Below are 13,101 nucleotides of genomic sequence, written 5' to 3' on the forward strand. Positions count from 1 at the left end.
ATGCATTCTCCAATTGGGTGGTAAGTGCTTGTGTGTTTGGAATATTGGGTTGTATGTTCATGAAGTTTAGGTGGTGGTCTGAGGATAATTTACTAGTGCAAAATAAGCTTTTTATACCTACATTATTATACCTGTTCAAATCCATCAGGTATAAAATAAGAGGCGGATAAGAATTTTGTAAATAATATGAGATTTTTTATGCCAATTATACTTTCAACCGGTATAAAAATTAATGCGATGGCATTTTTGTAATATTGAAAAAGACTTTTATACCGGTTATAACTAAAATTGGTATAAATTTCGTATATATAAAAATATATATTATTTTTTTTAATTTTTGAAAGAGATACTATACTCGTTGACCTTGTAACCGGCACAATATGTTTCCCATTTCCCATTTCTTTCGATAATTTCTTTTCCTTAACATGGCTCTTCGTTTCCAACGTAGTTGATTGTTTTGTCGCTCCCACTTCCCGACACCCATCGTCACTGTGCGAACTTGCCGCCACCGTGCGAAGCCGCTACCACCGTGCGAAGTGCCGTCACCGTGCGCGAAGTCGTCGTCACCGTGCGCGAAGTCACCGCCACCGTGCGAAGTCACCGCCACCATGCGAAGTCGCCTACGAAGTCTCCGTCACCGTCGCGTGTTGTTTCTGTGCTCTTCGTCTGCTAGCATCACTGGTGCGAAGTCGCCTACGAAGTCACTCCTAGTCTGTGTCGCCCTCACTGTCCATCTCTTTTCTCCTTTTGAAGGTCAGCATTTGAACCCTAACCACGCATTACTGTTGTTTTGTTGAATGAGTGAAATTGGTAGGTTTGTTCCTTTACAGGAGTTAAGTGTGATCGATGTTGGAGTGAAAACGGTCAAGGTTAGCTTTTAGTTCTCGTTAATCCCTTCATGAATTTTGTCTCTGTACTTTCTTGCTCTTATTTAAACTTGAGTGTTCATTTGTTATTTTTGCTTACAATTGATTCAAGTCATTAAACTTAGTCAATTTACATTACTTGGTAGTAATCTTTTCACACAATGCTTCCATTAAAACTAATCAATTTTCTTTTAGCGTATCTATCTGCAATGAACACCTTAAAATTGGACCCACCCTTTTCATTGCAAACAAATGTACCACTAAGATAAGAATCACAACATTGCTTTTGTTCCGTTCTTTGTGATTAAAAATAATATTTGTTTACTTTCATCATGAAAAAGGTGTTTGATTTCATTAGTCAATTCTTGCCAATCTAATTCATTCTCATTGAATTTTGCACATTACTCACTTTGCTGTCATGCATTTTAACTCGGCATTCATGTGTTTTTTCTGATATTGTTTATAGCGTAGTTCTTTGTGCCTATATGTCATGCTTTAGGATAGCCATTTTAGTTTTAATTGTCATTTACACTTTCTTATTTTAAAAACCCCACAATCTTTGCATTTCATTCTCTGACAGACTTATACAATCAACTACTTGACTCATGTTTTCTTGGATTGATACCTTGGTTGACCTTATACCACATTACGGGGTAACCTCAGATTTTGTTTGAATCTGAACGCGATAAAGGGTTCAACACTTGCTTTCTTGTAATTGCATCAATGTCCTTTCTTAACATGGGGATGTATCATAGAAATTCTTATTAATGTCTTTTTAAGAGTGTCAGTTATCTAGCATTGAGCTTAGTTCAATCTTTCAGATGGCCAAGTTGAGAAAATTAGTCTCTGTATTTAATTTGGATTGATGCATGTTTATGTACCATGGCATTTTGTTAGGAAGGGAAGAGGTCTTGTGACGAATGTAGAATTATATAGTATGACACTCTTATTCAAGTGTTCGTTAATTGTTAAGTTTTTTATTCATACTTCTTATATTTCCTTTTATCTTAATTATCAACACCATTGCTTGTGTGGATGCCTTGATAATAATTTCTTAGAGAAGAAAATTCTGCTACTACTATCTCATCCTGCAAAATTTTAACACAGTTTCATTTCCATGTGGTATTAAACTTTCTTTCTTCCAACACGTGTTTACCGTACACCAATTTCAAAATCAAACCCTCTTTATCTTATAACGTGTAAAGAAAGGTCATATACTAATATTGAACTATTATTAGTCTTTTAGTTGACATAAGTCTTCTTACAGAAGAACGTTCAAGTATCATAACTGACATGTATTTTTATGAATGGCTTCATCTTACCAAAATTTGAAATGGCTTCATATATTTTATGTATCATAACTGTTGGTTGGTGCATTTCTTAATTGATATTTCCAATCTTGTTAAATTTAACATGCATGCAGATTCCATATATTTTATGATTGCATTATTAGGAAGCTTGTTATGAGAAATTCTGAAGCTTTATTTCATTAACTTTTAAATATGGCAGGGGTTGTTGTCAGCTTTAAAAGCATATCTGACAAAGATCTGGGAGCTCTTGTAGAAACACTTTTGTTTTTGTTTTGCAAAGGTTTTCTTTCTTGGGAAGACTTCTGGATAGGTAATATCGATCTTCTATGTATACAAAATGTTTGCTACTGCATCTCCTACTTGTTTATATCTTTTAATATGGTTATTGTTTATATCTTTTAATATGGTTATTGTATATATAATTAACATAACATTTGTATTCAATTAATTGTTACAAACTAGAAGATTGTTCAATGCTTTACATGTCATCTACAAGTGAATTTGTAATCACCAAGTCAGGCTGAATCAATAATCTAATGTTAGTAGTAATCTAATTTAGGCAACAGATGACTTCGGTGATTGCATTAATGCAGATCTTAAATATTGGACTTAGATGAAAAAAAAGAGAACATTTTCTAAAAACATGAGACATAGTTGATTAAGGAATTACTTAGGAGTTGTACTGCACAACCAGAAAAATTTAATCACAATTCAGCTATATCAGTGCTGGTTATTAGAGGGAAAAAAATCACATGTCTGAATAAATAAGCATGCATGCAAAAAAGAAAGAGTCCAGATTCTAACTATATGTCCATGATGATGCTTTTTGCTATATTTTGCAATTCGCAACTGGTTGCACATATTCGTAGTTTATGTTTCATGAATCAATATTCGGCTGTTGATATAATTGTTAGTGTGCTGCCTTGTGTTTGATGTCGTAGTTCTTTGTTTCTGGCAGAGACTGCTTGTTTCTTCTATAGAACTGTTTACTACATGATTTTCTGCCCTATTTTGTATAATGATGTAGTGATGTAGTCAAATGAGTTGTTATGTTATATTAAATGATGGTAATGTTGAGTTCACAGATTGGACTACGTGTTTGGCTGTTTCTGAGCTCTAACCAAAAGTAGTGGTGTTAATTTATACACACAACAATGGATCGGAGTTGGATAAATTTTTTACGCACAACAAATGAATATGAGAACGGAGTAGAAGAATTTCTTGAATTTGCAAATATGAATGTTCCGGATAATAATGGAAAATTCTACTGCCCCTGTGTTAATTGTTTGAATGAGAGAAAACTGCCAACTGACGTTATTCGGGAGCATGTTCTTTGTGATGGTTTCTTAAAGAGCTACACAAAGTGGATATGGCATGGTGAATTAATAGACATGCCAAGTGTAGATGTGTCTGAAGTAGAAGAAGTTGATCTAGAGATGGATGATCGAATGGAGGAAATGATTCGTGATATTGGACATGATTCCTTTCAACGTGCAAATGTGTATGACAATTTGTGCAATGACGCAGAAAAACCTCTGTACGCAGAATGCACTAAGTATACTCGATTGTCAGCGGTATTAAAATTGTTCAATGTGAAGGCAAGAAATGGGTGGACTGATAAAAGCTTCACGGAATTACTTGAGTTGTTGAGTGACATGCTTCCTAAAGGTAACACGTTGCCAACACGCAATTATGATGCGAAGAAGATATTGTGTCCGATGGGTATGGAGTATCAAAAAATTCATGCATGCCCAAACGATTATGTCTTGTACAGGAAGGAGTTAGCCATGTTACATCAATGTCCACGATGTGGGGTGTCACGATACAAACAGAAACATAGTGAGTTTGAATCATATAGTAAGGGTCCTCCGGCAAAAGTTTTGTGGTATCTTCCTATAGTTCCACAGTTGAAACATTTATTCAGCAATGCAAATGATGCAAAACTCATGAGATGGCATGTAGATGGACGTACAACAGATGGCCATTTGAGACATCCGGCAGATGGTTTGCAATGGAAGAAAATTGATTCCATGTTCCCAAATTTCTCCAATGATTCAAGGAACATTAGATTTGGACTTGCTACAGATGGAATGAATCCATATGGTAACTTGAGCAGTAAACATAGTTCATGGCCTGTTCTATTAGTGATTTATAATTTACCTCCTTGGTTGTGCATGAAACGCAAATATGTTATGTTATCCTTGATGATCTCGGGTCCAAGACAACCAGGAAACGACATTGATATTTATTTAACCCCATTAGTTGAAGATTTGAAGATGTTATGGGAGGAGGGTGTTGATATGTTTGATGGGTACACTAGTGATTCATTCAAGTTGCATGCCATGTTATTTTGTACAATCAATGACTTTCCAGCATATGGTAATTTAAGTGGATATAGCACTAAGGGTCACAAAGCATGCCCTATATGTGAAGAAGGCACATGTCACCATCAACTACAACATGGAAGGAAAACAGTATACCTTGGACATAGAAGATTTCTTAGTACAAACCATCCATATCGTAAATTGAAGAAAGCATTTAATGGGTGTCAAGAAAATGAATTAGCTCCAATGGTTTTAAGTGGATCACAAGTATATGAGCGTGTGAAAGACATTGGGGATGTGTTTGGAAAGATGAAAAATAAAGGCACTTCAAGCAACATGTGGAAGAAAAGATCAATTTTCTTTGATCTCCCATATTGGAGGGTGCTCGATGTGAGACATTGTATAGATGTTATGCATGTAGAGAAAAATGTGTGTGATAGTATTATCGGAACACTCCTCAATATTCAAGGCAAGACGAAAGATAGTCTAAATGCTCGTTTGGACTTAGTTGAAATGGGTATAAGAGAACAATTAGCTCCACAATCACATGGTAAGCGAACATACTTGCCTCCAGCATGTCACACATTGTCTAAACAAGAGAAGAGAAGTTTTTGTGAGATTTTACAAGGTGTGAAAGTTCCACTAGGTTACTCTTCCAATTTTAAAAGACTTGTATCCATGAAAGATCTAAAATTACTTGGGTTAAAATCTCATGATTGTCATGTATTGATGCAACAACTTCTACCAGTGGCTATTCGAGGCATATTGCCTAAGAATGTTAGATATACCTTAACAAGATTGTGCTTCTTTTTTAATGCAATATGTAGTAAGGTTATCGATATTGAGAAGTTGGATCAGTTAGAAGATGAGGCTGTACTCATATTGTGTCAATTGGAGATGTACTTTCCTCCATCATTCTTTGATATTATGGTCCATCTAATTATTCATTTAGTCCGAGAAGTTAGAATTTGTGGTCCAGTATTCTTACGATGGATGTACCCTATTGAACGATACATGAAGATATTGAAAGGGTATGTAAAGAACTAATATCGTCCAGAAGCATCAATTGTTGAAAGATATATTGTAGAGGAAGCTATTGAGTTCTGTACAGACTACTTATCACAAGTTGAAGCTATAGGGGTACCGAAGTCTCGTTACCATGAAAGAGGTGCTGGTAAGGGTACTCGAAGTGCAAAAGTTATAACTCTGAGTAGAGATGAAGTTCTCCAAGCACATTTATATATATTGAATAACACTAAAGAAGTCATCCCCTATTTAAGTGCTCATAAAGATATTGTGAAGAGAAATAATCTACGAATGTCTCAAAAGTGGGTCATTAATGAGCATAACAAAACTTTTTTGAAGTGGTTCAAACAACAGGTTCAAAATGACAATACAACTTCTGATACATTAAATTGGCTAGCAAGTGAGCCAAACTATGATGTCTTATGCTGGAGTGGGTATGATATAAACAATTATACATTTCATACAAAAGACGAAGATGAAAAAAGCACCACACAGAATAGTGGAGTAATGGTTGTAGCTGAATCAATGCATTTCTCAAGTTCAAAGGATAAATATCCGATTATGGCCTCAATGTGCTACTTTGGTGTAATTGAAGATATTTGGGTAATAGATTACACAAGTTTCAGAGTACCTATTTTTAAATGTAAGTGGGTTGATGGTAATACTGGCGTGAAGACTGATGATCTAGGTTTTACCTTGGTTGACCTAGAAAAGAAAGGTTATAGTAAAGAGCCATTCATCATGGCATCTCAAGCAAAACAAGTGTTTTATGTCACTGATCCCGCTAACAAAAGATGGTCAGTGGTTCTCCAAGGCAGAACCATACATTATACTGATTACATTGATGAATTGATACTTGATATTAGCGAAACTCCATCCTTCTCATCAAATATGCCGACCTTGAATGTCGACAATGAAGTAGATGATGTTCATGTCGTACGTGATGACCACAATGAAGGGTTATGGGAGAACATTCTAACTTGACCCATTTATTTATGTGCTCATAAACTTGTGTGTGGCTTTTCTTCACGCTCTTCATCTTTCTCAGTTCAAGTTAATTGGTACATTTTATCCCTTCTTGTTCATTGTTTTAAAAACTACAATTCATGTGGTTCACTTCATCTTTATTTCTTTCATATTCTTCATAGGTGGGTAGGTTCAAAGTTTTGATCTGAAGCCATTACAAACAAGATAACCTAATATCCATTGCTTTCAGGTAACTTTTATATTCTACTTTTTCTATATGATTACGTGAATATTCTTTAAAACCTTAAAGTTGCATATCAATTTTTTATGTGAATATATAGATAGCAGATAGATAAATAGGATGGTAGGTAGGTAGATAATATGAGTTCAACTAAGATTATGTGGTTTAGCCCTAAGATATATATATATATATATATATATATATATATATATATATATATATATATATATATGCTCTAGCTAGTTGATGAAATCAGAGGTTTATAATTTCTGAGGAACACATATTCTGGGAGACAAATTTCCCAGCACAGATAGTTTGGCAAAACATGGGATGTCATGTTTCTCATATTTTCTTTCATGGCTGATGATGATGTAATCATCTTTTTTTATTCACCAGTTAACTCTTTTCTTGTTTCCCGACAGTTTTGTCTTTTATACATAAAACATAATAGAGTATGTTTTAAAGTACATATATTACAAACATGTTTCGTTTTAATATTAGTTATATTGTGTACAAAAATTTATACAAGGTTGTTTTTCCACCATTAATTCCATTTTATGTGGATTCAATATCCTGTATATTAATAATAGTTCTTCTTTTCACACAACCTTACATGCAGCTCTTATTTTTTATTACATAAAGCTGATGATAATGTTAAGAAAGCAAAAAGTATTTTCATTTGCGTATGTAAAGTTCTAATATTTGCATAAAAATCAACGTATGATGGCCCCAATTTCAACTTTTATCCTACTTTACCATTTAATTAAACGCACATAACAGCCTTGGAATCGCCCAGTTTTCCTCCAAAAGTCATGACCAAGGAAAGACGAGACACCTAACTTTATTTCATAATAGCATTCATTACAAAATCTTTCTTTTTTTAAAGCACAAAGTTTCCTTTTTTAAAGCTATCAATAGAGTTTTTCATTCACAAAAATTGAAGTACCATTGTCCTATTTCCAACTTCTAGGATACTTAACCTAAATTTATTAAACATAAGAAAACTTGAAATCCATCTCCCAAATGCAAAAGAAATCCAACTGATTTCTATAAAATATGTATACAATATAAATATAAATATAAATTATAAAATTCACATTTAACACTATGTATTGATATTTATATTGATTATAAATTTTGATGTAGATGCTAGTAATGTAATAAGTGTGTCATATTTTATATAATATGTGTCACATATTGTGCGAGTTATCTTAAAGAACAGATGTAATATATGTGTTTGTATATGATCTGGGTGTAGCGACAACTGTGGTTGTTGAAAAAAGCAAAAGTTAGCTTTTATCTTATTTATTTCTCTTATTCTCTTTTCGATTCTCTTGCAGATGGTTTTTCTTTTGCTGATAATTGAAATGTACTTTTATCTTCGTTTATTAAATTGTTTTCATTGAAGTTTCCAGAATCCATCCAAATAAAGACTTCTCATCTCTTAAGCACATTAGATCCCAGTTGATAGTAAGTACACAACTCTAATCATTTTTCTTGTCTTGATTCCTCTGTTACATCCAATGTAAATTTTGAAATTGATATTATAAGTCTATTGTTCATTATGTATCCTTTTGTCATTCAATTTCATTTATTTATTTCTCAAAATAAAATTTTCAACGACATCATGATCTACACCTGTGCATGATGACAATTACCAATGTGTTTCTAGCCTTGGACTTGTGTACAAATCACTTCAATAGCAAAATTTTTATCCTTTGCTAACAGTTCAAAACCTGTTCATTTACTTATGCTTATATGTTCTAGTTTTAAACTTTTTTACTTGCCTTTCTACATCTTCCCCTAACAAAATGTTCTAGTAACATTTTTATAAATGTCTAAATTGATACGTAAAAATGTTAGCAGTACTTCTTTATAATTCATTTTGAAGAATCATCTGTCATGCTTATTTGTCACTTACTTTTTGACCTACATAGTCACAACTCTCCCCGGTTACTGAACAGTTTTTTGCTAATGCAGCTACAATCTGGCACAGAGATTAAGTTTAGTTTGTGAAATTGAAAAGAAAAGTTATTGACTTGATTTATTATCAGTTTGAGGGAATACCCGAGTTTCATTACTTTTGTTGATGATTCACTGTATTGAGTTTGTGGCTGACTTAGCTGGAGACTAATTGATGCATGTAAATGTTAAATAGAAATTATTTATTAATTTTCACTAACAATTATTTATTTGAATAGGGAAATGCCCGGTGACACACCATTTGGTGACCTTCCACCTTCATAAGGTGGGGACAAGATTCATACATGTACCAAAAAAAATGGTAGGCGTGGAACTAGGTTGAGGGAGTTAACAGTCAGTCGTAGTGCGGATCAAAGATTGCCTATCCAATTTGATATGCAAACTGGTAAAGCTTTGGGAGATAATAGCACAAAATTCACCAGCTATGTGGCCTTGCTTGGTAGGAGCAAGTCATCCATTCTTATAGATGATTGGGACCATGTTCCAGAGACAGTAAAGAATCAGATTTGGCTAAGTGTCCAAGTATGAAATCTTAACTTATATAATTTATTACATACATATAACTGATATTTAACATATGTAATCCATTCTTATTATACAGGTCACATATGATGTCCCAAATAGTAATCTGTTGAGGACGAAATGGATTTCATTTGCTGGGGAACGATGGAAGGGTTTTAAGACGGACCTTACAAGTCGTTATATCTATGGTCCCTTAAGTGATAAAAACCCTTGTGAGAAGTATCCGTTCCTTGATGAAGACACATGGCAGGCTTTTAAGGAAAGGCGATTAAATCCTATCTTTCAGGTAAATTCATATTATATGTAGGTTTAACTATTTAATTGAACATATTTCTAAAATAAATCATTCTTTATACTTTGGTGCTCATAGGCTAAGAGGAAAGCTGCACAAGAGATAGCAAGAAAGAATGTCCACCCCCATAGATTGTCTCGTGGGGGTTATGATAAATTGGAGCAGAAGATGATGAAAGAGGCATCTGCCTCTAATTCCAGTGGGACTACTGTTACTCATCCTCCTCGTCATGATAAATGGAAAAGAGCTCGTCAAAAACCAACAGGGGATTACATATCTGTAGAAACAGAAAGCGTAGCTAGGCGTATTGTAAGTAACTCAAACTAATTTATTTTTAGATGTGTATTAATATATTTTTTTAATCTTAACTTAAAGTTTTTGTGTTGTAGGATGAACTGGTCGAGCAAAGCACACAAGGATCATTCATTCCACAGGGGCGTGAGGACATATTGGCAGTTGCCATTGGTCGTCCAGAGCATCCTGGACGTGTTCGTGGTGTTGGAAAATTTGTAGGCATCCGTCAATTCTTTGGTCCTCCATCAGCTAATCATAATAAAGTAAATATCAATGAGGAAGTTATCATGTCCATCAAAGAAGAAATGAGAGAACAAATGAGGGAGGAAATTAGGGAGGAGATTAAGAAGGAGATGAAGAAAGAGTACTTTGATATGAAGGCACAATTGTTATCATACATGAGAGCAGAGTTAGCCTCTCCCTCAGCCCAGCCTTGTAATCCTCATCAATAACCTTCTATTATTTGTGTAAGCACAAAGGGGAGTTGTGATGTTCCTCTTGAAGAGGCTTCTCTCATTGGTGATGCAGATTACGAGTTGTTCATTGATGATCTCTTGCAGTCCTTGGTGGCTTTAGGTAATTTGTCTAATTATATTGTTTTGCATGTATTTGTTTTAGCCTAACTATATTGTCTTATTTATTTTACAAATATTATTTGGTTACCTTAGGTAAAATGTATGCATTGGGGTCAACCGTACACCATGCAACCATTGCAGATGATATGATGAGAGTAGTGGTTGTAGATGTTCGAGATGCTACTGCTCTAGTCCCAGTGCCCACTCAAGAGGTTAAGACAGTGGGGCAGGCCCCTGGAAATTTTATCCTTTGGCCAGTTAGATTAGCAAAAGTAATTGCAAAGGAGGTAATTGTCCTTACTTGTTTTAATTATGCATTTATTTACATCGGTGTATACTAATGTTATTTAATACTTTAAATATGTATAGCAGATTAGAGTACAAGAAAAGGAAGATGTGAATGAATCATTACCACAACAGACAATTCTAGAACGACTTGGTGCAATGGCAGCGACTATCGCCTTGCAACCTATACAATTAGAAATGCCTCCCCAAGCCACAAATAGGACCTTCAACACCCCTTTTTTTATATGTCAAAAGGATATTTTTGAAGTTCTCTCTGGCACTGATATGTTATGTATATCAGTAATACAACTTTGGTTGTTGTAAGTAAACTTTTATTACTTTTATGAAGTTTGAATATATTCAATATGTTATTCTTATATTATTTATTTTCAATGTTTAAGGTATTTACATCGTAGATGCACTGAGAAGAAGAATGATCACATATATGGATTTATTGATCCTATTGCCATTCAAGGTGTTGGGAATAAAAGTGAAGAGGTTCAAAAGTACCTATTAGAGGCATTTGATGTTGGGAAAAAAGAAGTGTACTTAGCGCCTTATTTGCAGCAGTAAGAATGTCTTTTATACATTAAATTATATTTATGTAGAACTTAATTGTATATAATGGTATTTGAATCTGTAGGGGTCATTGGCAGTTGTTGGTAATTCTTCCTCAGAAGTTTGTTGTGGTTCTTTTGTGTTCATTACACAAGAAGCCTAACACTCTGAAAATTAAAAGTACTTTACAAGCGTAAGTTTTTTTTATTAACTTATTTTTTGTGTTATATAATTTAATTTTACTAAGTTCCATATTAGGCAAAATTTCAATATACATTAAATTTTACAGAGCGGTTGAGGCTCATTCTAGGTTGCAGGGACAACAAATCACTTCTAGAAAGAAGTTGCAGTTCATTGCGCCAACTGTAAGTAGTTAATCTTCAAACTGTTGAAATACAATTATCAAATTTATGACATTATATGAATTTAACTTGTAGTGCTCACGTCAACCGGGAAGCTATGAGTGTGGATATTATACCATGAGGCACATGCATAGAATCATATCCGCAAACATTGTTGACTCATGGGATATGGTAATATGTACAATTTATAAATCACATCTTAAGTATTTATCACTAAAAGATTGTTGACTCAACTATTCATTGTGTAGATTTTCAATGACACATCTCCAATGGATCAAGGAGTCTTGAAGGAAGTTCGTGAGCAATGGGCTTCGTTTCTTTTAAGTGTTTATATAAGATGATGTTAGGTGTTTTATGACTTATATAGTAATTTGTTTTGGAGTAGTATTATATTTTATATAAACATTAGATTCTATTTCATGTATATATTAGATTGAATGAGATTTGTTTTCTGGATGTTTTGGGTTATTACATACAGTATATAAGATGATGTTAGGTGTTTTATGACTTATATTCGTTTTGGAGTAGTATTATATTTCATATAAACAATAGATTCTATTTCAAGTAAATATTAGATTGAATGAGATTTGTTTTCTGGATGTTTTGGGTAATTATATACAGGTTTGGTATGTGGTAAGAAGCATAAACGAATGTTTCATAAAAAAATAATAAATCACTTTTTATACCGGTTAAGGTCATACTTGGTGTAAAATGTGTAATTTTTTATACCGGTTGGAACTATAATCGGTGTAGTAAGTCATTTTTTTTACATAACTTTCCATTTCCAAGAGGACTTTCTATACCGGTTTTTAGAAATGGTATAAAAAATAATTTTTTTATACCTATCATGGAATCGCTGTAGAAAGATCAAACATTCTATACCACCTGCATCTATACCGATGCTATAACCGGTATAAAAAGCCTTTTTTTAACCGGTATAAAAAGCCTATTTTACACTAGTGATTACTTAAGTGTGATGTTAAGTTGTGGTTGAATGAATCTCACTCGTTGGATTTGGTAGACAAATGTATTATTTGATAAGTTGATGGGGTGATGTGATGAAACTTTAATTCCCATGTATGATGTGGTGGCATGTATTTTGTTGGCAATATATAAATTCTCATGTGTTGCATGTTGAGAGTGGTTTGCCTTGTTGAAGAGCTCTTGGTGGAATTAAATGTTGCGAGATTTTTCGTACCTAGGAGCCTAGTGGAGACTCTTTCGCCTGTGTGAAACAGTGGAAAGGGGTCCTCTTCGCCTGTGTGAAACAGTGGTAGAGGATTGGTTCGAGTGTTGTACCCTCTCGCCTGTGTGAAGCAGTGGGGAAGGGAAAGATGTTTCTCATTATTTCGGCTCGTTGCGAGTATAGTGCCCGATGTGCGATGCATCGATGTTTTTACTCAATATTCCTTGAGGGATGAGGGAGATAGTCTGGCTGCATTAAGCAGGACACATCGAACCATCTGTTCTAGGAAACTAGATGTTGTTGTGGGGTGA

General features: G+C 34.1%; 1 protein-coding gene and 1 pseudogene across 1 annotated transcript; both read left to right on the forward strand.

The window, feature by feature from the left end:
• The first annotated feature begins 2,507 nt into the window (after positions 1-2,507).
• Positions 2,508-6,510, forward strand: LOC114188698 (uncharacterized; annotated as a pseudogene).
• Positions 6,511-9,091: 2,581 nt separating this feature from the next.
• LOC114188703 (uncharacterized) lies at positions 9,092-12,007 on the forward strand. The gene is made up of 12 exons (XM_085666055.1): positions 9,092-9,238; positions 9,318-9,524; positions 9,609-9,839; positions 9,920-10,259; positions 10,353-10,400; positions 10,493-10,686; positions 10,772-11,004; positions 11,086-11,253; positions 11,328-11,435; positions 11,532-11,607; positions 11,680-11,775; positions 11,853-12,007. The coding sequence occupies exons 1-12, from the start codon at positions 9,092-9,094 to the stop codon at positions 11,943-11,945; spliced, it is 1,941 nt and encodes a 646-aa protein (XP_085522181.1). The 3' UTR covers positions 11,946-12,007.
• The last annotated feature ends 1,094 nt before the right edge of the window (positions 12,008-13,101 follow it).

The sequence above is a fragment of the Vigna unguiculata genome, chromosome 1 (genome assembly GCF_037176805.1).
Source record: "Vigna unguiculata cultivar grain cowpea cultivar isolate G323 ecotype 2 chromosome 1, ASM3717680v1, whole genome shotgun sequence".
In the NCBI taxonomy this organism is placed as follows: Eukaryota; Viridiplantae; Streptophyta; class Magnoliopsida; order Fabales; family Fabaceae; genus Vigna; species Vigna unguiculata.